The 22,409-nt window shown below is 38.1% G+C and overlaps 1 protein-coding gene across 3 annotated transcripts in view; it reads left to right on the top strand.

Moving 5' to 3' along the window:
* Window positions 1-22,409, top strand: part of slc4a5a (solute carrier family 4 member 5a) — a 55,181-nt gene that overhangs the window by 4,763 nt on the left and 28,009 nt on the right. For 2 of the 3 annotated variants that reach the window (XM_058070074.1, XM_058070073.1), the window contains exons 2-10: window positions 2,474-2,532; window positions 4,054-4,278; window positions 6,239-6,368; window positions 8,365-8,525; window positions 11,840-11,992; window positions 12,379-12,489; window positions 13,685-13,740; window positions 19,855-20,012; window positions 20,110-20,197. In XM_058070074.1, coding sequence (XP_057926057.1) covers window positions 2,475-2,532; window positions 4,054-4,278; window positions 6,239-6,368; window positions 8,365-8,525; window positions 11,840-11,992; window positions 12,379-12,489; window positions 13,685-13,740; window positions 19,855-20,012; window positions 20,110-20,197 — 1,140 coding nt within the window. In that variant the 5' untranslated portion in view covers window position 2,474. The remainder of the gene's footprint in view (window positions 1-2,473; window positions 2,533-4,053; window positions 4,279-6,238; window positions 6,369-8,364; window positions 8,526-11,839; window positions 11,993-12,378; window positions 12,490-13,684; window positions 13,741-19,854; window positions 20,013-20,109; window positions 20,198-22,409) is intronic. The other variant, XM_058070075.1, reaches the window with a different exon arrangement.

Raw genomic sequence — 22,409 nt, 5'->3', positions numbered from 1 at the left:
CAGAAAGCCAGAATGTTTAATAGGGAAGCAGATGACAGATGAGAACCTCAACCAGGGACACCAAATCTGCCATTGGAATGCTGCCTTGCTCACAGATACACTGTGGAGACCATTCTGGTGATGGCAACATGTTCTGGTTTGACTGGTTTGGCAGTGGCGCATTAATGGTCTGGGAAGGCAATTTTTTTTGTCAGTCCCAAGCTGTGTACCAAATCCATTGGTAATTTCAACCAAACACCCTAAATCAACGGTCTCAAACACGCGGCCCGTGGGCCAAATGTGGCACGCAGGACACTAGTTTGAGGCCCCCGCCTTGATATGAAAGTTTAATGTTAGCGCGGCCCGCGCAAGTTTGATATGGATGCTGTATGGTATCATGTACCCAGAAAAAATTATTACGTTTGATTCATGTTCATGTTAAAGGTTAAATAACTGTTAATAGTTATCCTCCCTATCCGTGTGGAAGTGGTACGTTTTTGGCTATTTAAGTTTAAAGGAAATAACTTGAAGGCTACCGTTTAGGTCGCTAGCTCTCTAGTTTGCGAGTTAGCATGTGTCTCAAGACCCTGCAGTTGCGCAATATGTTGTAAATAAAAAGAGTATAAATGTGACTATAGTCGTGTTTTGTCATGTCTACAGGGCTCTAATAATGCTTTGTTCATTTTAATCTGAAAAAAATCATTTGTCTACCCACCAACTATATGTGCTTTCTTAAGTTTTTATTATTTGCCGTTTTATTATTATTAATATTATTATATTTATTTATTACAGATTGATTGATTTTCTTTATTCTTGATTTGTTTATTTATTTTTCATCTTATTTTGTGCAGAAAAATAAAAATTAAGATATTTGAGAACAGTGGAATGTTTTATCAGAGCTTTTATTGTAGAAAATCGGAACCAAAGCACTGAAAAAGTTTGTATATTTTTCTGTTTTTAATAATTTTTTTTTTTTTGAAAACCTGATGTGGCCCAGCCTTGCCCAGACCCGACAAAATTTACGGAAGTTGTGATTTGATTTTTCCACTGATTTGAAGCCTGAATGGATTTCCAATGATCATTCTTAGTTATTTTATTGTCCATAATTTCCTTTTTCTAGAATGTTAATGTACAGGAAGTGATCCCTTACCTTAATTTATTTCTGTATCAGTGTATCATATCTATCGGTCAATGTCGTTAAACTCAGTTCAGCAGAAACACGGCGGCCTTAAACTTTGCTGGTTGCGGTCAATGCGGGAGTTTGAAGTTGCACTCACGTTAGTTTGAATCTTGCACATTTCCATTGACTTGGCTCGGCTTTTAATTATTTTCCCATTGATTGATTCCCATTGTAAGCCAACAAACAGGTCAGTGCACAAGATCCAGTGTTACCGCTGAGACTCAAAGCTATGGCTAACATGTGACACACACGGAAGTAAACATACTATGTACACTCACCTTCATGTCCAAAAAAACACTACAGTTATTTGTATTTTCACTACTTTTATACAATAAGGGAAGGTGCCTTTTTGCTATTTTGTATATTTTTTTGTGTTACATTTACATACCATACACACATATGTTTTTTTTCAGGAGGTGGGGGAAACCTCCCAAACCTTCAACAGGGAGTTCTGGCAGCATCCAAAAATATTTTCTGCCTTTTTTTTTGTGAAATGTGTAATTCCTAATAACCCTTAACAGCAAATGTCTAACCCTAAAATGTACTGCAAAAAAAGGCCAGTAAGGATAATTCATAATGCCGCCTACAGAGAACATACTAACTCCTTATTTCTAAAATCGCAAATACTTTCAACTTGCTGATATAGTTCATAGTTCAAACAGCTAAAATAATGCATAAGGCTAAAAATAAGCAATTAGCTAAAAATGTCATCCAATACTTCTCTACAAGAGAGGAGAAATATGATCTCAGGGAAGAAGTACATGCTAGGACTACGTTAAAAAGCCATGGACAGGACAAAAAATGTAAGAAAAATAAAAATTAAAAAAAAACAATTTTTTTTAATAAAATAAATTATTGAATTAATAAATGATTAATTTAATTAAATCTTATATTAATTAATAAATAAATAAATAATGGTTTTTTAATTTAAATTTTTAAATTTTTAAATTTTTAAATTTTTAAATTTTTAAATTTTTAAATTTTTAAATTTTTAAATTTTTAAATTTTTAAATTTTTAAATTTTTAAATTTTTAAATTTTTAAATTTTTAAATTTAAATTAAAAAACATTTAAATTAAAAAAAACTTAAACTATATTAGGAAAGCAGGAAGTGAACAAATGTAACAGTTACTGATTGTAAAAGTACCAGATGGAGGGGTAGGATTTAATAAGCTTTGCTTCTTCCTACTCCTTTTGGACATCTGGAACTGGGAACTGATTATGGGATGCATTCAATTGTAATCTGATGCATGTTCAAATGAAATAAAACCATTACCATTACCATTACCATTAACTCTTTTGTCTAAATGACCAGGATGGACCATGGAGACCGAGGGATGGGTGTCTCTCACCTTCGCTATGAGGAGGAGGAGGGTGAGTACGAGATTATGACTTTTATAAAGTCGCCCTCTAGACGAGCAAAACAGGCTTTAATCTTTAATGTATGCAAGGGAAAATGGAATAAATACGGTCCAATGGCGTGACACAAGCGTGTGCTGTTTTGTTTCAACGTACACATGTACACGCACTTAGTACATTTCCATGCGGAATACCAAAGCCATGATATAAATATGCATATCATCATTAAGATTTGATCTGTCAAACATGGAATATGCATGGAAAATTATCAATGCATGATTGGTGAAGACTTTAAATTACTGTAGTTACTATGTCAACTACAGTAAATTCATGGGGGTTACTTTCCGAGACAAGCGGCGAAAAAAAAGCGAGACGCCTTTAATAATAGCTATTTTGATGTTCCCTTACAGTTTTGGATCAACATTTGCAATAAATATGACTTTATTCCCTAAATATGCCTCACACGCATAGAGGTACTCAACTCTAATCTAATGATAACATTGTAGTTCACCGTTGCATTTCATTGCAACTATGGTGCGTTCAAGGACCACCAAGCAAAATGCGAAATCTCAACACCTGATAAAAAAACATTATCAGTGACGCACAGAGATACAAACATATAAGAATTGTGGGCTTTGTATGCTGTACATTTTACAAGTATTATCGTGTATTTTTTTTAGCATGTTTTTTGCGGAAAAAAACAGCCTGCATTCTGAGAAAAAAATTTTTTGATATTGATTGACAGTAAATTCATGGGGGTTACTTTCCGAGACAACCGGCAAAAAAAAAAGCGAGACGCCTTTAATAATAGCTATTTTGATGTTCTCCTACAGTTTTGGATCAACATTTGCAATAAATGTGACTTTAAGCCCTAAATATGCCTCAAAGGTACTCACCTCTAATCTAATGATAACGTTGTAGTTCACCGTTGCATTTCATAGCAACTATGGTGCGTTCAAGGACCACCAAGCAAAATGCGAAAACATTATCAGTGATGCACAGAAATATAAACATATAATAATTGTGGGCTTTGTATGCTGTATATTTTACCAGTATTATCGTGTATTTTTTGTTGTGTTTTTTGCGGAAAAAAACAGCCTGCGTTTTGAGAAAAAAAAATGATTGATATCGATACCACAGAAAGTCGTATTGAAATGTTTGTTAAAATTAGATCAATAACATCACTGCAGTGAGATATATTGAGATTCACCCTATCCAATATCTCGCAAGTAATTATGCAACCAATAGCTAGTTTCGTTTTTGCTTATGTCGACAACCGCCTAAGTCGACAGAAGAGCAATCGGAATTTTGAGCAAATCCGACAAAAAAGACAGTATTTTAATTTAAATTTTGCTCACGTTGCCAAATCATTCGAAGCCTCGGTTTTCATCCGCCCCATTTTTTTTTTGGTCCAAAATTTTCATTAAAATTTCGCTTCAGTTTTAGTCAAATAAATTGATGACTAAAACTGAGGTTCCACTGAAGTCAATGCCTCGCAATTTTATTTTTTTTAATTAAAAAATTCCCATTCTCCAGCAGACCATCAGTCTATCTACATCGGCGTCCCGGTTCCTCAAGGATATCGACGGAAGCGCAGGCGAAGGCGTTCTAGTCATGATACCGCCAACACAGACCGAGACCGACTCTACGGTCATCACAGACACCACGACCATGACCAGTATCGAGACGAGACGAGTATCGATATGGAGGAAGGGCTGATGGATTTGCACGATCAGAGTCTACAAGACATCAACTGCACAAGTGAGTTGACCACCAGAGAATCAGGGACCCTTGGGGCTTGGATCATTTTGGCTTCAGGACTTGCTGCCGTTCTTGACATACAAATAAACAGTTCATATGGACGACACTACCCAGAACTCAACCACTTCATTGATGTGGTGAATGAATTTAAGCTGAATTAAGTATTTAAGGCCCGCGGATGCCATTATTACTGCAATAACAGATGGGAATGTCAATATCAATAAAGTCTCTTTACAGTTTAACAAATTTACTATAGAAGGTGGCCGTCTTCGACATCATTTTAATTTATATGTTTTCCTCAGATATGATTGGTCGTCCACTCCTTCCTTATCCAACACTGTCGCTATATGAACTTATACAAATTTTAAGGCTTTTTCCTGATTACGGAGTCGCCACAGCGGATCTTTTTGACCCGCATACTGATTTTTGGCTTGAGACAAACTTAATTATCAATACAGTACATATGGTAATGGTAATGGTAATGGTAATGGTAATGGTAATGGTAATGGTAATGGTAATGGTTTTATTTCATTTGAACATGCATCAGATTCCAATTGAATGCATCCCATAATCAGTTCCCAGTTCCACATGTCCAAAAGGAGTAGGAAGAAGCAAAGCTTATTAAATCCTACCCCTCCATCTGGTACTTTTACAATCACTAAACTGTTACATTTGTTCACTTCCTGCTTTCTTAATATAGTTTAAGGTTTTTTTTATTTAAAACTTAAAATAAAAAATGTATTATGTCATATCACCTCGTACTTCGACACGTGACAAAAATGAAATTTTAAATTTTAAATTTTAAATTTTAAATTTTAAATTTTAAATTTTAAATTTTAAATTTTAAATTTTAAATTTTAAATTTTAAATTTTAAATTTTAAATTTTAAATTTTAAAGCCATAGCTTTTCAATATGTGGAATCAAACTATGGAATGGATTGAGTAAGGAAATCAAACAATGCACAACGATGAGCCAAATCAAGAAACAATACAAGCAGTTGATGTGTATTATGTCATATCACCTCGCACTTTGAAAATTTTAAATTTTAAATTTTAAATTTTAAATTTTAAATTTTAAATTTTAAATTTTAAATTTTAAATTTTAAATTTTAAATTTTAAATTTTAAATTTTAAATTTTAAATTTTAAATTTTAAAATTTAAATGATTGATTGATTCCACATATTGAAATGCTATGGCTTTTTAACGTATAGTCCTAGCATAGAAGTGTTTCAAATGTACTTCTTCCCTGAGATCATATTTCTCCTCTCTTGTAGAGAAGTATTGGATGACATTTTTAGCTAATTGCGTATTTTTAGCCTTATGCATTATTTTAGCTGTTTGAAGATGAACTACATATAGTATATATATTATACATTGGCTGATTTGGGAAAGGGAATTCTATGGATGAAACATCGTGTGGTGGTGAGGGAAGGATGACTGACTCGGAAACTTGTCGCTTTCCATCTTGCCTGGTAGATCTGATTCTAGAGAGTCCATAGTACACTAGTCAAGGACTGAAAGATCATTGGTGGATGAGTTGGTAGGATGTGGAACCCCCAATGCAATAAGTCGATAGAGAAGATACCGATGGTCTATTCACATGTCAAACGGAATAAGCCCTGGGTGCATATCGATATCATTGATCACGTATGACGCTAGGAGACAACCCATGTACAGTAATTCCATGTGTCTATATACGTTCACATACAGTATAGCTCATTATCCTATAGCACATGTCACTAAGTCATGGCAGCTATCATCCATGCTGAATGGACTGTACTACATACAAGGAGTACATCATTAAATATACATAATGTAGTATAGTATAATCCAATGTTCATCCAATGTCATTTTAAAAGCTCCTTTATGACAATAAATCATCATTCATTTTAAACATGTAAGAAAACAATTTATATCACTCACATCTTTCTTTCTTAACCATTTTCTTCTTCTATGAAGTGTCTCCAGCGGCAGAGCGGCTACGTTACATACTGAGTGAAGATGATGACATGCCGACACCGACGCTCTTCACTGAGATGGACACTTTACAGCGAGAAGGGGACGAGCTGGAATGGAAGGAGTCTGCAAGGTGAACGCAAACACTGGAAGCAATCATACATAAAGTCCTTGGAGATATGCAGGGTTGGTCCTCAGGTTATGAATGAGTTCCGTTCCTAGAAACTGGGGAACTTGTACCTAAATGTACTCCTGAGTCACTCGCGCTGTACAGCAGGGGTCTCAAACCCTAACCCTAACCCTAACCCTAATCCTAACCCTAGCCCTAGCCCTAACCCTAACCCTAACCCTAACCCTAACCCTAGCCCTAGCCCTAACCCTAACCCTAACCCTAACCCTAACCCTAACCCTAACCCTAACCCTAGCCCTAACCCTAACCCTAGCCCTAGCCCTAACCCTAACCCTAACCCTAACCCTAACCCTAACCTTAACCTTAACCTTAACCCTAACCTTAACCCTAACCCTAACCCTAACCCTAACCCTAACCCTAGCCCTAGCCCTAGCCCTAACCCTAACCCTAACCCTAACCCTAACCCTAGCCCTAACCCTAACCCTACACAGGACCCTAGTTTGAGGCCCCCGCCTTGATATGAAAGTTTGAATATGTTGCCTTGACTTCGGCTGCATTGTGTTTTACATAATCATTTTCATTTCATTTGTATATTAATGAAATAATTCATAATTAGTTAGCAAATGCTAAAGGGAGCTTTCAGGCTAAAAAAAAAAAAAAAGTGTGAGCACCCCTGCACCCCAAGTTTTTCCACATACAGTATATACAGACATGTCTGTACAAGCGATCCTTGGTCTACATCAGGGGTCTCAAACACGTGACCCGCGGGCCAAATGTGGCCCGCAGGACACTAGTTTGAGGCCCCCGCCTTGATATGAAAGTTTAATGTTTAAGTGCGGCCCGCGCAAGTTTGATATGGATGCTGTATGGTATCATGTACCCAGAAAAAATTATTACGTTTGATTCATGTTCATGTTAAAGGTTAAATAACTGTTAATAGTTATCCTCCCTATCCGTGTGGAAGTGGTAAGTTTTTGGCTATTTAAGTTGAAAGGAAATAACTTGGAGGCTACCGTTTAGGTCGCTAGCTCTCTAGTTTGCGAGTTAGCATGTGTCTCAAGACCCCGCAGTTGCGCAATATGTTGTAAATAAAAAGAGTATAAATGTGACTATAGTCGTGTTTTGTCATGTCTACAGGGCTCTAATAATGCTTTGTTCATTTTTAAATTGAAAAAAATAATTTGTCTACCCACCAACTATATGTGGTTTCTTAAGTTTTTATTATTTGCCGTTTTATTATTATTATAATATTTACTTATTTATTACTGATTGATTGATTTTCTTTATTCATGATTTGTTTATTTATTTTTCATCTTATTTTGTGCAGAAAAATAAAAATTAAGATATTTGAGAACAGTGGAATGTTTTATCAGAGCTTTTATTGTAGAAAATCGAAACCAAAGCAAAGTTTATTAATTTTTCTGTTTTTAATAAATGCGCTTTTTTTTTGTTTTTTTTTAAACCCTGATGCGGCCCAGTCTTGCCCAGACCCTAGCTCCAGTGGCCCCCAAGTAAATTGAGTTTGAGACCTCTGGTCTATGCACACACATGGTAACGGACCAAACCCCCCCCATAAAAAAATCAGTTTTATCGGACAATGTAGAAGAAAGTTAAGGCAGAAAAACATTAGAGTCTATTTATGCACACAGTAAAGGACCGAAGGGTGGCCCAACCCACCACAAAAAAACGGACCGTGCAGAAGGAATTATATATTATAAGGATATTCATTTGTGATGGCTTTATCATAAAAGTCACAATGAGCCACGTTTGCTCCCGTGAAGCAGAAAATACGCAAAAGTAATCTTTAACAGCAGCGCACCTTTTTCAAATAGCCTATTATATTTCATATTGTCAAAAAAAAAAGCTGCTCGGCGATGATAAGACAAACTTTCAAAGAGACACAGAAGAGTCTTCCAGTTATTCTGTTTCATAGTCACATAGTCACACACGACGACCAAGTGGGTTCATTCCTGTGTAACATTTTTTTTTTTTTCCACAGGTGGGTGAAATTTGAGGAGAAAGTAGAAGAAGGAAGCGAGAGATGGAGCAAACCGCACGTTTCCACGCTGTCCTTGCACAGTCTGTTTGAGCTCAGGACGTGTCTTCAGACAGGAACTATTCTACTGGACCTGGATGGATATTCTCTGCCTCAAATAGTTGGTGAGCTTTTCATTAGAGTTGGACAATAACGCTGAGGTTGGTATCCATCTGATACAAAGTACAAAGTAAATACGGGGGTGGGTACTGCCGATACTGATACGTTTGACTTCAACATTTTTGAGTTTGTTCGTTCCTTCGTTCATTCATTTGCCTTTACACATGAGTAAATTTGCTAAAATGCTAACATGCTAACAGTCATCATGCTAGCATCTAACAAGAGAGCCTCAAGATGAGAAAGTGCCAAGGTTGTCCTATATCCTCCCTGCCTAATGCCATGTGTGCATTTGCCTTTAGACATGAGTAAATTTGCTAAAATGCTAACATGCTAACATTCATCATGCTAGCACCTAAAAAAGTGCCAAAGTTGTCCGATATCCTCCCTGCCTAATGCCATGTGTCCATTTGCCTTTAGCCATGAGTAAATTTGCTAACATGCTAACAGTCATCATGCTAGCACCTAACAAGACAGCCTCAAGATTAGAAAGTGCCAAGGTTGTCCTATATCCTCCCTGCCTAATGCCATGTGTGCCTTTGCCTTTAGACATGAGTAAATTAGCTAAAATGCTAACATGCTAACAGTCATCACGCTAGCACCTAACAAGAGAGCCTCAAGATTAGAAAGTGCCAAGGATGTCCTATATCCTCCCTGCCTAATGCCATGTGTGCCTTTGCCTTTAGACATGAGTAAATTTGCTAAAATGCTAACATGCTAACAGTCATCATGCTAGCACCTAACAAGAGAGCCTCAAGATTAGAAAGTGCCAAGGTTGTCCTATATTCTCCCTGCCTAGTGCCACCTTTAGACATGAGTAAATTTGCTAAAATGCTAACATGCTAATAGTCATCATGCTAGCATCTAACATGAGAGCCTCAAGATTAGAAAGTACCAAGATTGTCCTGTATCCTCCCTGTCTAATGCCATGTGTGCATTTGCCTTTAGACATGAGTAAATTAGCTTAAATGCTAACATGCTGGCAGTCATCATGCTAGCACTTAACAAGTGAGCCTCAAGATTAGAAAGTGCTAAGCTTGTCCTATATCCTCCCTGCCTAATGTCATGTGTACATTTACCTTTAGACATGAGTACATTTGCTAAAATGCTAACATGCTAACAGTCATCACGCTAGCACCTACCAAGAGAACCTCAATATTAGAAAGTGCCAAGGTTGTTAACAAGAGAGCCTCAATGCCATGTGTGCCTTTGCCTTTAGACATGAGTTTATTAGCTTAAATGCTAACATGCTAACAGTCATCATGCTAGCACCTAACAAGAGAGCCTCAAGATTAGAAAGTGCCAAGGTTGTCCTGTATCCTCCCTGCCTAATGCCATGTGGGCATTTGCCTTTAGACATGAGTAAATTTGCTAACATGCTAACAGTCATCATGCTAGCACCTAACAAGAGAGCCTCAAGATTAGAAAGTGCCAAGGTTGTCCTATATCTTCCCTGCCTAGTGCCACCTTTAGACATGAGTAAATTTGTTAAAATGCTAACATGCTAACAGTCATCATGCTAGCACCTAACAAGAGAGCCTCGTGATTAGAAAGTGCCAAGGTTGTCCTATATCCTCCCTGCCTAATGCCATGTGTGCATTTGCCTTTAGGTCATGAGTTAAATTTGCTAACATGCTAACATGCTAACAGTCATCATGCTAGCACCTAACAAGAGAGCCTCAAGATAAAAAGTGCCAAGGTTGTCCTATATCCTCCCTGCCTAATGCCATGTGTGCATTTGCCTTTAGACATGAGTAAATTAGCTAAAATGCTAACATGCTAACAGTCATCATGCTAGCACCTAACAAGAGAGCGTCAAGATTAGAAAGTGCCAAGGTTGTCCTATATCCTCCCTGCCTAATGCCATGTGTGCCTTTGCCTTTAGACATGAGTAAATTTGCTAAAATGCTAACATGCTAACAATCATGCTAGCACCTAACAAGAGAGCCTCAAGATTAGAAAATGCCAAGGTTGCCCTATATCCTCCCTGCCTAGTGCCACCTTTAGACATGAGTAAATTTGTTAAAATGCTAACATGCTAACAGTCATCATGCTAGCACCTAACAAGAGCGCCTCAAGATTAGAAAGTGCCAAGGTTGTCCTGTATACTCCCTGCCTAATGCCATGTGTCCATTTGCCTTTAGCCATGAGTAAATTTGCTAAAATGCTAACATGCTAACAGTCATCATGCTAGCACCTAACAAGAGAGCCTCAAGATTAGAAAGTGCCAAGGTTCTCCTATATCTTCCCTGCCTAATGCCATGTGTGCATTTGCCTTTAGACTTGAGTAAATTTGCTAAAATGCTAACATGCTAACATGCTAACAGTCATCATGCTAGCACCTAACAAGAGAGCCTCAAGATTAGAAAGTGCCAAGGTTGTCCTATATCTTCCCTGCCTAATGCCATGTGTGCATTTGCCTTTAGACATGAGTTTATTAGCTTAAATGCTAACATGCTAACAGTCATCATGCTAGCACCTAACAAGAGAGCCTCAAGATAAAAAGTGCCAAGGTTGTCCTATATCCTCCCTGCCTAATGCCATGTTTGCATTTGCCTTTAGACATGAGTAAATTAGCTAAAATGCTAACATGCTAACAGCCATCATGCTAGCACCTAACAAGAGATTCTCAAGATTAGAAAGTGCCAAGGTTGTCCTATATCTTCCCTGCCTAGTGCCACCTTTAGACATGAGTAAATTTGCTAACATGCTAACATGCTAACAGTCATCATGCTAGCCCCTAACAAGAGAGCCTCAAGATTAGAAAGTGCCAAGGTTGTCCTATATCATCCCTGCCTAATGTTATGTGTGCATTTACCTTTAGACATGAGTACATTTGCTAAAATGCTAACATGCTAACAGTCATCATGCTAGCACCTAACAAGAGAGCCTCAAGATTAGAAAGTGCCAAGGTTGTCCTATATCCTCCCTGCCTAATGCCATGTTTGCATTTGCCTTTAGACATGAGTAAATTAGCTTAAATGCTAACATGCTAAAGGTTGCCATGCTAGCACCTAGCAAGACAGCCTCAAGATTAGAAAGTGCCAAGGTTGTCCTATATCCTCCTTGCCTAATGCCATGTGTGCATTCGCCTTTAGACATGAGTGAATTAGCTTAAATGCTAACATGCTAACGGCTGCCATGCTAGCACCTAGCAAGACAGCCTCAAGTCCCATTAACAGCTGCAAAGCAAGCAGTGCAATTGCATTGCATTGCAGTGCAAAGCCCATAATCAGGTACTGGGTATCAAAATAGGTTCTTGCACACTAATAACATGCAAAATGGCTACCGGTGTTTTTCTCTGCGAATATGTGTTTTCTAGATGACATTATCGAGAGACAGATCGAGGAGGGCATGATAGCTCCTGAGCTCCGAGATAAGATCAGTTTTGTTCTGCTGAGGAAACATCGACACCAAACCAAGAAGCCTATCCATCGATCTCTAGCTGACATCGGAAAGTCCGGCTCCTCCACCCGTGAGTGCCATTATCACGATACATATATATATATATATATATATATATGTATAATATATACGTATAATGACTTCAAATCAGTATTTACACACTCCGTCCGAAAGTCCATGTTGGACAAGCCACTAAAATCCGTGCTTTGGGATGTGATTTGAATAACTCGACACCTTCTGATGATGCTATTATTCAAATGTGTCTCAATCTGTGAATGGATGACTGCACGGGAGTCAAAAAGTCACCCCCCCCCCCCCCCCCCGGCGGATGTCTTGTTTGATGAGTTCATTATCACATTTCCACAAGCTATCCGCTGTGAATGCTGATTGATGCACTCGAATGCATCGCCGTCACTCTGTTTCATTTTTTTGCATCTGTCTTTTGTGTACTGCTAGCTCGAGCGACAGGGCAGAGAGGGGCGCCAGGCGCGGCGCCCGTGCCCAATTATAACAAATCCACGGAAGACCTTCGGATCAAACAGCAGCCTGGCAACTACGGTCGCCTACGTGAGTGTTTGATTATAGATTCATATCCATTTTTGAGAGTACAGTGGAATATGTTTAAGTTGACTTGGCCAAAAACATACATCATGACCCCTTTCCGTAACAAAAAATTTGAAAGTCAAAGGGTTCTCTTTATGTCGGAAAATAATCCATCAGCTAAGGAAGTTGTAGAAAAACTGTTAATATCACATTAATTTGCAATACAGTAAACCTCGGATATATCGGATTCAATTGTTCCCACTGGTTTTGTCCGATATAAGCGAAATCCGTTATATGCGTATACCGGAAAATGTCGGTTTGACGCATATATCGGATTTATATCCGGTATATGCGTAAATGGGATTTTATCCGTTATAAAAAGGCACTTCCTTGACTATGTTTCCAATGTACCTGGACGCGCAGGCAACGCTGCAAACGCTGCAAATGACGTCGTATAGCGGCCTGTCACGATTCAGCGAATCGGAGCGCCACGATGCGGCCATCCGATATATGCAAGGGAAATTTCATGGAAATGCATTGGAACGGGACTGGAGATTTTGTCCGAAATAGGCGGAATCCGTTATAAAAAATCCGATATATGCAATGAATTTTTATTGGAAATGCATTACGGAAAAATCGGTTATTTTTTATCCGTCCGTTGTGAGCGAATTTCCGATATATCCGAGGTTTACTGTATAAAACTATTGCTAACTACAGTAAACCTGGGATATATCGGATTCAATTGTTCCCACTGGTTTTGTCCGATATAAGCGAAATCCGTTATATGCGTATACCGGAAAATGTCGGTTTTACGCATATATCGGATTTATATCCGGTATATGCGTATTTTATCGGATTTTATCCGTTATAAAAAGGCACTTCCTTGACTATGTTTCCAATGTACCTGGACGCGCAGGCAACGCTGCAAACGCTGCAAATGACGTCGTATAGCGGCCTGTCACGATTCGGCGAATCGGAGCGCCACGATGCGGCCATCCGATATATGCGAGGGAAATTTAATGGAAATGCATTGGAACGGGACTGGAGATTTTGTCCGAAATAGGCGAAATCCGTTATAAAAAAATCCGATATATGCAATGAATTTTTATTGGAAATGCATTACAGAAAAATTGGTTCTTTTTTGAGCGAATTTCCGATATATCCGAGTCCGATATATCCGAGGTTTACTGTACTTTGTGTTATTGTTGTCACACTCCAGGTCACGCTCAGAGTCGCAGTATGAATGACATTGCAGACACACCCAGCACAGACCAAGTAAGTCTTCCTTCTAGAACCCATCCTTTATCCTGGTCATTTGTGGGATGCTACAGCCTGTGATAGACTACATTAGAGTGGATCAACCACACATGTGCAATTAATCAATTAATTAATCAATTAATCAAATAATCTAGGATCGGTTTTACACAAGACTTACATCACTTCCTCCATTTGCAAAATCAGGTTTCAGTTACATAGAGGGCTGCACTCGCTGTGCGGTGGTTAGCACGCAGGGCTCACAGCGAGGAGACCTGAGTTCAATTCCATCCTCGGCCATCTTTGTGTGGAGTTTGCATGTTCTCCCCGTGTGGGTACTCCGGTTTCCTCCCACATTCCAAAAACATGCTAGGTTAATTGTCCATAGAATGTGAGTGTGAATGGTTGTTTGTCTATATGTGCCCTATTATTATGAATTATAAACAGTATGATGTATGAATGCAACAAGATATTACAGTAATACAGTAAAGTCTCGTTATATCGATATTCTCGGGAGTCGGAAAAAATATCTATATAACCGGACTATCGATATATCCGATCCTGCGCCGAACTGCATTAAAAGTCAACATTTATTATTTTCATAACGCACTCTAGTAATAGTGACTCTGAGTAAATATTCAATAATGCACTCGACGTTGTTCTATACACGCGAGAGAAACCACAAACGCTAGCATGTACATATGAAAAACAGTGATTATTGCAAACGATAAAAAGATATCTGAATACAACACAATTAAATACATGTATGGAAAACAAAAACTGCAACGTTTACATTACTTATTCTGCAATACTTTAAAAAAATCCAATTTATACCTGCTTTCATCCCTTTTGATGTTTACTAGTATTGTAGATTTACTTATCATATTCATCTTTAAGATACAAGTGTACAGATATTATCATCATCGGTCCCAAAAACACCACGGCACCCACCCATAATTTCCATCTTCAATTTGACAGCGCCACCCTCACTCCATCCCCGCTCATCCGCAACCTTGGTATCCTCCTGGACCCCACCCTTTCATTTGAACCCCACATCAAACAGTTCACCCGGACTGCATTTTTCCATCTTAAGAACATAGCCCGACTCCGTCCATCACTTACATTCTCTGCCGCTGAATCCCTAATCCATGCATTCATCACCTCCAGAATGGACTACTGCAACAGTATTCTCTACGGTACACCGTCCAAAACCCTCAACAAACTACAATATATTCAGAACTCCGCTGCCCGCCTCCTCACCTCCACCCGCTCCCGTGAACACATCACCCCTGTCCTCCAAAACCTCCACTGGCTTCCCGTCCCCCAACGCATTCACTTCAAAATTCTTCTCATCACCTACAAAGCCCTCCACGATCTGACCCCCCCATATCTCACAGACAGACACAGACTCCAACCTCCTGGCACTCCCCTGTAAGACCAAGCTCCCAACCTGGGGAGACAGAGCCTTCTCCATCGCTGCCCCCACTCTCTGGAACTCTTTGCCCCCACTCACTCCGTGCTTGCCCTGACCTTCCCACCTTCAAAAAACAACTCAAAACCCACCTCTTTAAATCTGTTTTTAATGTCTAACCTTCTATATCTGACTGCTGTGCCCCGCCCCCGCTTTATTTTATTTTATTTTTTTTATTTTTATTTTTTTTAACTGTGTACTAACCAATGAATGTTGTATTTTGATGTGTCTTTTATTCTGTTTACTTGCTCTATTCAACTATTCATTCTTTTGTAAAGTGTCTTTGAGTATCTTGAAAAGCGCTATACAAATAAAATGTATTATTATTATTATTATTTATTATTATTGATTTATTTCAAACAACAAGAGATTGCGTCTTTGATCAAGCAATACCGTAAGTTTACTTTCATAATTTATCAGTAAAGCTAGTGCCAAGAATATTGAACACGTCTGAAAACACTAAGTCTATTCACTGAATCTTCCCTCTAAATGATACAAATATTTACTCCTTTACTTCAAAAGATTGTTTAATACTTATTAACTCATATTAATTACCTGGAATCCTCTAATTACCGTCCGTCGGTGGAAAAGCCGAAACGGTGTTAGCCGAAAATCAAACAATACGCCGTTTACAGATTTCGCTAATGGTGGTGTTGAAACCCTTAAGCCAGGGGTCAGCAACCCGCGGCTCCAGAGCCGCATGTGGCTCTTCAGCCTCTTTGTTGTGGCTCCCTTTGCAATGCTTGAATATTTTTTAACACCACAGTGGGGAAAAAGCATGTCTTTGTAATGAGTTTTAAAAAAATCCAACTTTGTGTGAGTCCATGAATGCATCCTGACTGAGTTCTGACTGGTGATTGGATGAGTACAAGGATGAGCAGACAGGATGCTATTCAGTTCTCTCTCACAGGTAAACATTAAGGAAAATACTTTATAAATACTTTTCATACTTTCCCAAAGCTATTTGACAATTCTAAAAAATAAATTAGAGATCATATAAAACAGCGACATTGGAACTTCAGGTATCAGGTAAGTTTACAGTAATTTACACCTATATTTATGTAAGTTTATATTTAATATAATACTAGCAAGAGTACTCCAACTTGTTTTTTTTCTTATCTGAACTACTTTGATAGCCCCAAATTCCCTCCAATTTTGTTTTAAACATACTATGTTTTGCGGCTCCAGGCTATTTTTCTTTAGTGAGCAAGGGGGTGAAATGGCTCTTTTCATAATAAAGGTTGCCGACCCCTGCCTTAAGCAAATATTGATTCAGCTTTAAGCTGCTTTTGTATCGATATAAGCAGACCAAATTGGCTGGCGGGAGATGAAAAGGGCATCGTAGTAACCGGATTATCGTAATAACCGGGTATCGTACTAACCGGAACTAATTATATCAGAAAAGACTAGAAATTTGCCGGGAAATGAAAATAGTATCGTAATACGCAGTACTATCGATATAACCGATATCGATATAACGAGACTTTACTGTATGTACAAGTGCAATCTGTACAATAGTGCAATGAAGTAGTGCAAAGAGTATGAATGATAATTATATGAATGACTATCCTCTTTGCTTTCTATATTCCAACATTGGTTTCACATCCAATTGATGTCTCAATTCATGTTCTTTTTTATGTATTTTATGATATGAAAATAGCTATTTTTCTGCCTGGAGGTATATCACTCTGCTGTATTCATTTTCCACTTTGAATTATTGTTCAGATTACCGAGGGGTTGGATTGATGTTTCATCATTGATGGTGTGCGGTGCCTCTACTCTTCGTCATAAGAGAGGTGTGCACATACATAACAGATTCATTGAAGGCATCATAATCCTAATGATACATGCTAAGACAGATTCCTGGATGTGCTAGTGTTGTTTCAATTACGCTCATGCAGGAATAGGTTTCATATTTCATGTGTTTGGAATGATTGAACGTGCCGGGGGTTGTATTTCCAGACCTATAGTAGGTCACGTGTGACAGTGGAAAAAAGGATAGTTTGCTGCATTGTCTGTATCAATATTGAGCTGGCAAAAAAAAAAAAAAAAAAATGGATCTCATTGTTCAGGCCGCGTGCTTGGACCCTCACATGGCTCTATAGATTCAGGCTGTGGGTTACTGGCAAGGCTGTCATGTTACTGGGTGTTATTGTGTTGGTAGAAAATTACCTTTCCGTGCAAACAGGTCAGTGTGGTTCTTGAACGCACCTTCTATGCAGGCGCCGACGTGTCTGCATATTTCTCTGAGGTCGTTTACAGTAGTGCAAAATGCAGTTTTTGAATGAAACCTTTTTTTATTATTAATGGAGAAAAAAAAAATCTGGGCTACACGGTGGAAAAGGGGTTAGCATGCAGGCCTCGCAGCTAGGAGACCCAAGTTCAAGTCCACTCTAGGCCATCTTTGTGTGGAGTTTGCATTTACCTACAGTAGTGCAAAATGCAGTTTTGGAATTAAACTTTTTTTATTATTAAGGGAGAAAAAAAAAATCTGGGCTGCACGGTGAAGAAGTGGTTAGCGCGCAGGCCTCACAGCTAGGAGACCCAAGTTCAAGTCCACTCTCGGCCATCTTTGTGTGGAGTTTGCATTTACTTACAATCGTGCAAAATGCAGTTTTTTAATAAAACTTTTTTTATTATTAAGGGAGAAAAAAATATGTGCTGCACGGTGGAAAAAGTGGTTAGCGTGCAGACCTCGCAGCTAGGAGACCCAAGTTCAAGTCCACTCTCGGCCATCTCTGTGTGGAGTTTGCATTTCCAGTAGTGCAAAATACAGTTTTTGAATGAAACTTTTTTTATTATTAATGGAGAAAAAAAAATCTGGGCTGCACTGTAGTCGAGTGGTTAGTGCGCAGGCCTCATAGCTCGGAGACCCAAGTTCAAGTCCACTCTCAGCCATCTCTGTGTGGAGTTTGCATTTACTTACAGTAGTGCAAAAAGCAGTTTTTGAATAAAACTTTTTTTATTATTAATGGAGAAAAAAAAATCCGGGCTGCACGGCGGTGAAGTGGTTAGCACGCAGGCCTCACAGCTTGGACACCCAAATTCAAGTCCACTCTCGGCCATCTCTGTGTGGAGTTTGCATTTACTTACAGTAGTGCAAATGCAGTTTTTGAATGAAACTTTTTTTTATTATTAAGGGAGAAAAAATAAAATCTGGGCTTGCACGGTGGGGAAGTGGTTAGCGTGCGGGCCTCACAGCTAGGAGACCCAAGTTCAAGTCCACTCTCAGCCATCTCTGTGTGGAGTTTGCATTTACTTACAGTAGTGCAAAAAGCAGTTTTTGAATAAAACTTTTTTTATTATTAATGGAGAAAAAAAAATCCGGGCTGCACGGCGGTGAAGTGGTTAGCACGCAGGCCTCACAGCTTGGACACCCAAATTCAAGTCCACTCTCGGCCATCTTTGTGTGGAGTTTGCATTTACAGTAGTGCAAAATGCAGTTTTTGAATGAAACTTTTTTTATTATTAATGGAGAAAAAAAAATCTGGGCTGCACTGTAGTCGAGTGGTTAGTGCGCAGGCCTCATAGCTAGGAGACCCAAGTTCAAGTCCACTCTCGGCCATCTCTGTGTGGAGTTTGCATTTACAGTAGTACAAAATGCAGTTTTTGAATGAAACTTTTTTTATTATTTAACATGAACATGAATTAGCAATTAGCAAGTTAGCATCGTACTCAGTTCCAGCGTCGTAACTTTAACAACATGTTTTTATGAGATGCTTTATCTTGACGTGTATTTTCCCTTTTATTCCAAATCATTTCCTGCATTTATTTGTACCCATAAGCGTCATAAGCCTTTAGCTTCATTGCTAATCCAAAGCAAAACAGGGTAGGGTAAACAGTATGGGCGGGGCAAAAATCATGTTAATTGTGTCCGGTGTGCACACAGCTTTAAGCTGTCATTTCAACATTAAACTTTGGTATCAAGGTGGGGGGCCTCAAAGTAGCATCTCGCGGGCCGCATTTGGCCCGCGGGACGCGAGTTTGAGACCACTGGTTTAGGGTTTAATACAGCGCCACCATGTGTATTTGTCCTAAAAATAATAGCACAAAAAACTCTTCTTTTTATTTAAATTCTCCAAAATATATTTTTTTAAAATTCTCAAATTTCTGAAGTTTTCTTTTGTGATATTTTCGCTTAATTCATGTAATATTAACCCCCACAAAAACAACTTCATTTTTTGTTTACGTCTCATAATATTATTACAAAAATGCAATATTTCAGCTCTATGCTACTAAAATAATTGTTCCTAAAATTGCAAGTTTATTCTCGTAAAATTTTTCTCATATTTCTCTTGATATTTTCACTTTATTCTTGTAAAATTACAGCTGTTTTTAACATTTATTTTTTTTCTATTATTATTTCTCAAGTATGAGACCGCTGAATTAGTGTGTCTAATGGCGTCTCAAGCTCAACTCTATTAATTATTATGGCCAAAAAAAAAACAACCATCACCTCATTAAAGGCAGCATTTTTCACTGAGGTATCAAAGAATATCGGGTTTAACCGACCTGATACTGAGAGTATTTCTAAATTGAAAAGTCGTTTTTAAAAAGCGTTTTCAGTAAAAAAAAAAAAAAAAAAAAAAAAAGTATGAATTGTTGGTGAACGAGTGCTCTTTATTTCATGCCACAATATCTTTCTCCGTCTCTCCCTTTATTAGCTGAAAAACAAATTCATGAAGAAGATCCCCAGAGATGCCGAGGCGTCAAACGTGCTCGTGGGGGAAGTGGATTTTCTCAACAAACCCTTTGTTGCCTTTGTGCGCCTTTCCCAAGCGACAACACTCGGAGGTCTGACGGAGGTGCCCGTACCCACCAGGTGTGAAACACATCAGGCATTGTGTAATATTGTGTGAAGTATCAAATATTTGTACCCATGTACATCCATCCGTATTACTGCTTCCATCATTGCACAGATTCCTCTTTATTCTCTTGGGACCCCAAGGAAAGGCCAAGTCGTATAATGAAATAGGCCGAGCCATAGCAACCCTGATGGTGGATGATGTAAGTTGTGGAATGCTCTGTGGAATATCTGGGATGCATTTTTGAGATGCATTCATTACAATCGGGTAAGTCGGGCGTCATTCTTGAATAATGAGCGGACTGGACGCTGTAAAGGGCATGCCTTGGTTTCAGTTCATCAGTCAAGGAATCATTAAAGCACAAATGTGGGTGGTGAAGAAATGGCTTTTATTAGCCCAGGGGTCTCAAACTCACGGCCCGCGGGCCAAATGCGGTCCGCCGGACGCTAGTTTGAGGTCCCGCCTTGATATGAATGTTTAATTTGTTTAATGAATGAATGAATGTTTAATTTGTTTTTTGAAAGCATTTTTTTTACTCAATTTTATTTCAAATGACATTTTATACTCAAAGAGCTCCACTGCTTCAGTCATTTTATTGCATGTATTGAAGACCACATTGAAGGTTTTCAAGCCTGTTAGTTGCCGTGGTAGAATCCAGGTGATGTTATAGTCCAATATCGGCATAAAAACGAAATATCAGATCATATTGATATCGATACTACTATTGGTATCGTCCAATATTGGCATAAAAACGAAATATCAGATCATATTGATATCGATACTACTATTGGTATCGTCCAATATTGGCATAAAAACGAAATATCAGATCATATTGATATCGATACTACTATTGGTATCGTCCAATATTGGCATAAAAACGAAATATCAGATCATATTGATATCGATACTGCTATTGGTATCGTCCAATATTGGCATAAAAACGAAATATCAGATCATATTGATATCGATACTGCTATTGGTATCGTCCAATATTGGCATAAAAACGAAATATCAGATCATATTGATATCGATACTACTATTGGTATCGTCCAATATTGGCATAAAAACGAAATATCAGATCATATTGATATCGATACTACTATTGGTATCGTCCAATATTGGCATACAAACGAAATATCAGATCATATCGATATCGATACTACTGTTGGTATCGTCCAATATTGGCATAAAAACGAAATATCAGATCATATTGATATCGATACTACTATTGGTATCGTCCAATATTGGCATAAAAACGAAATATCAGATCATATTGATATCGATACTACTATTGGTATCTCTACTGAAATATATATACCTATCTGGTACTTTGATTCTCAAATCACGATATTGATACTTTGCTACTTCAGTCATTTGTGGTAAGGTATATCATTAACAGGAGTAGAGTGGAAAGTAACTAAATCATGGCCATCAATGTCTTCTCTGCTGGCCTAAACACAATCAGAAGCACTGTCATACAATTTCAATTGTAGTGTTTGTAGTATTTGTAGTGTAGGACCAACTCGACAACCAACAGTGACATCAGTACTTTCTCATTCTCTGATTGGTTGATCAGAGCAAAACTGTCTGATTTGCTTATTTATTTTTCCATCTTATTTTGTGGTGAAAAATAAAAATTAACATTAAACGTTTATTTAATAATTTAATAATAAAGAAAAATTAATTTGTAATAAATTCATTTGTAATTTTCATTTGTTTTTTGATTTGCTTATTTATTTTTCCATCTTATTTTGTGTCGAAAGATCCAGAACTCCAGCAAATCAATGAGCATACAACCACTTGAGGGTAAATATATCTGTTGTCTAATAGGCTAATAATTTAACATGTTAAGCCCCACTAAGAGCTTTTAACGTTTTCACTCCCACTGAGCATCGACACCTGATGCTGTGGCCAGTCACCATCCATCCACGTCGCTGAAACCGACTAACGATTAATGTCATTGTTAATTTGAGTCACCGCTCTAATTTTCTTTTCTGAGTGATGCGCCCTCTGACCTGTGACAGCCTGAGGCATATAATTAGCTTTTGATTGGCAGGTGTTTATGAATGAAAATCTAGCAGGGTTCAAAGTGCCAATATGGCTTCCACAATATATGCTTAACAAGTCCTTAACAAGTCCCCAAAGGCCAGCATGGAGGTCGAAAATGATAATCATTTATATATCGATGTGCTTAGTGCTCATACAAGTACGTCCTGCTTATGTTGACGTCAACATGCACGGCCGATTGTTTAATGACCAAAGTCTGTTTATGTCGGCGTATTGTATCATTGTCAACTTTGTCACTACGTCAAACAACAACAGCATCAGGTAAAAAAAAAAATATATATATATATATATATATATATACCCTCCACTTTTTCAGTGCTTTTGGTTCTCTGAAAAAACATTAAATT

The sequence above is a fragment of the Doryrhamphus excisus genome, chromosome 4 (genome assembly GCF_030265055.1).
Source record: "Doryrhamphus excisus isolate RoL2022-K1 chromosome 4, RoL_Dexc_1.0, whole genome shotgun sequence".
In the NCBI taxonomy this organism is placed as follows: Eukaryota; Metazoa; Chordata; class Actinopteri; order Syngnathiformes; family Syngnathidae; genus Doryrhamphus; species Doryrhamphus excisus.
The sequence above is the reverse complement of the archived record's forward strand: the minus strand, read 5'-3'. Positions and strand labels throughout refer to the sequence as shown.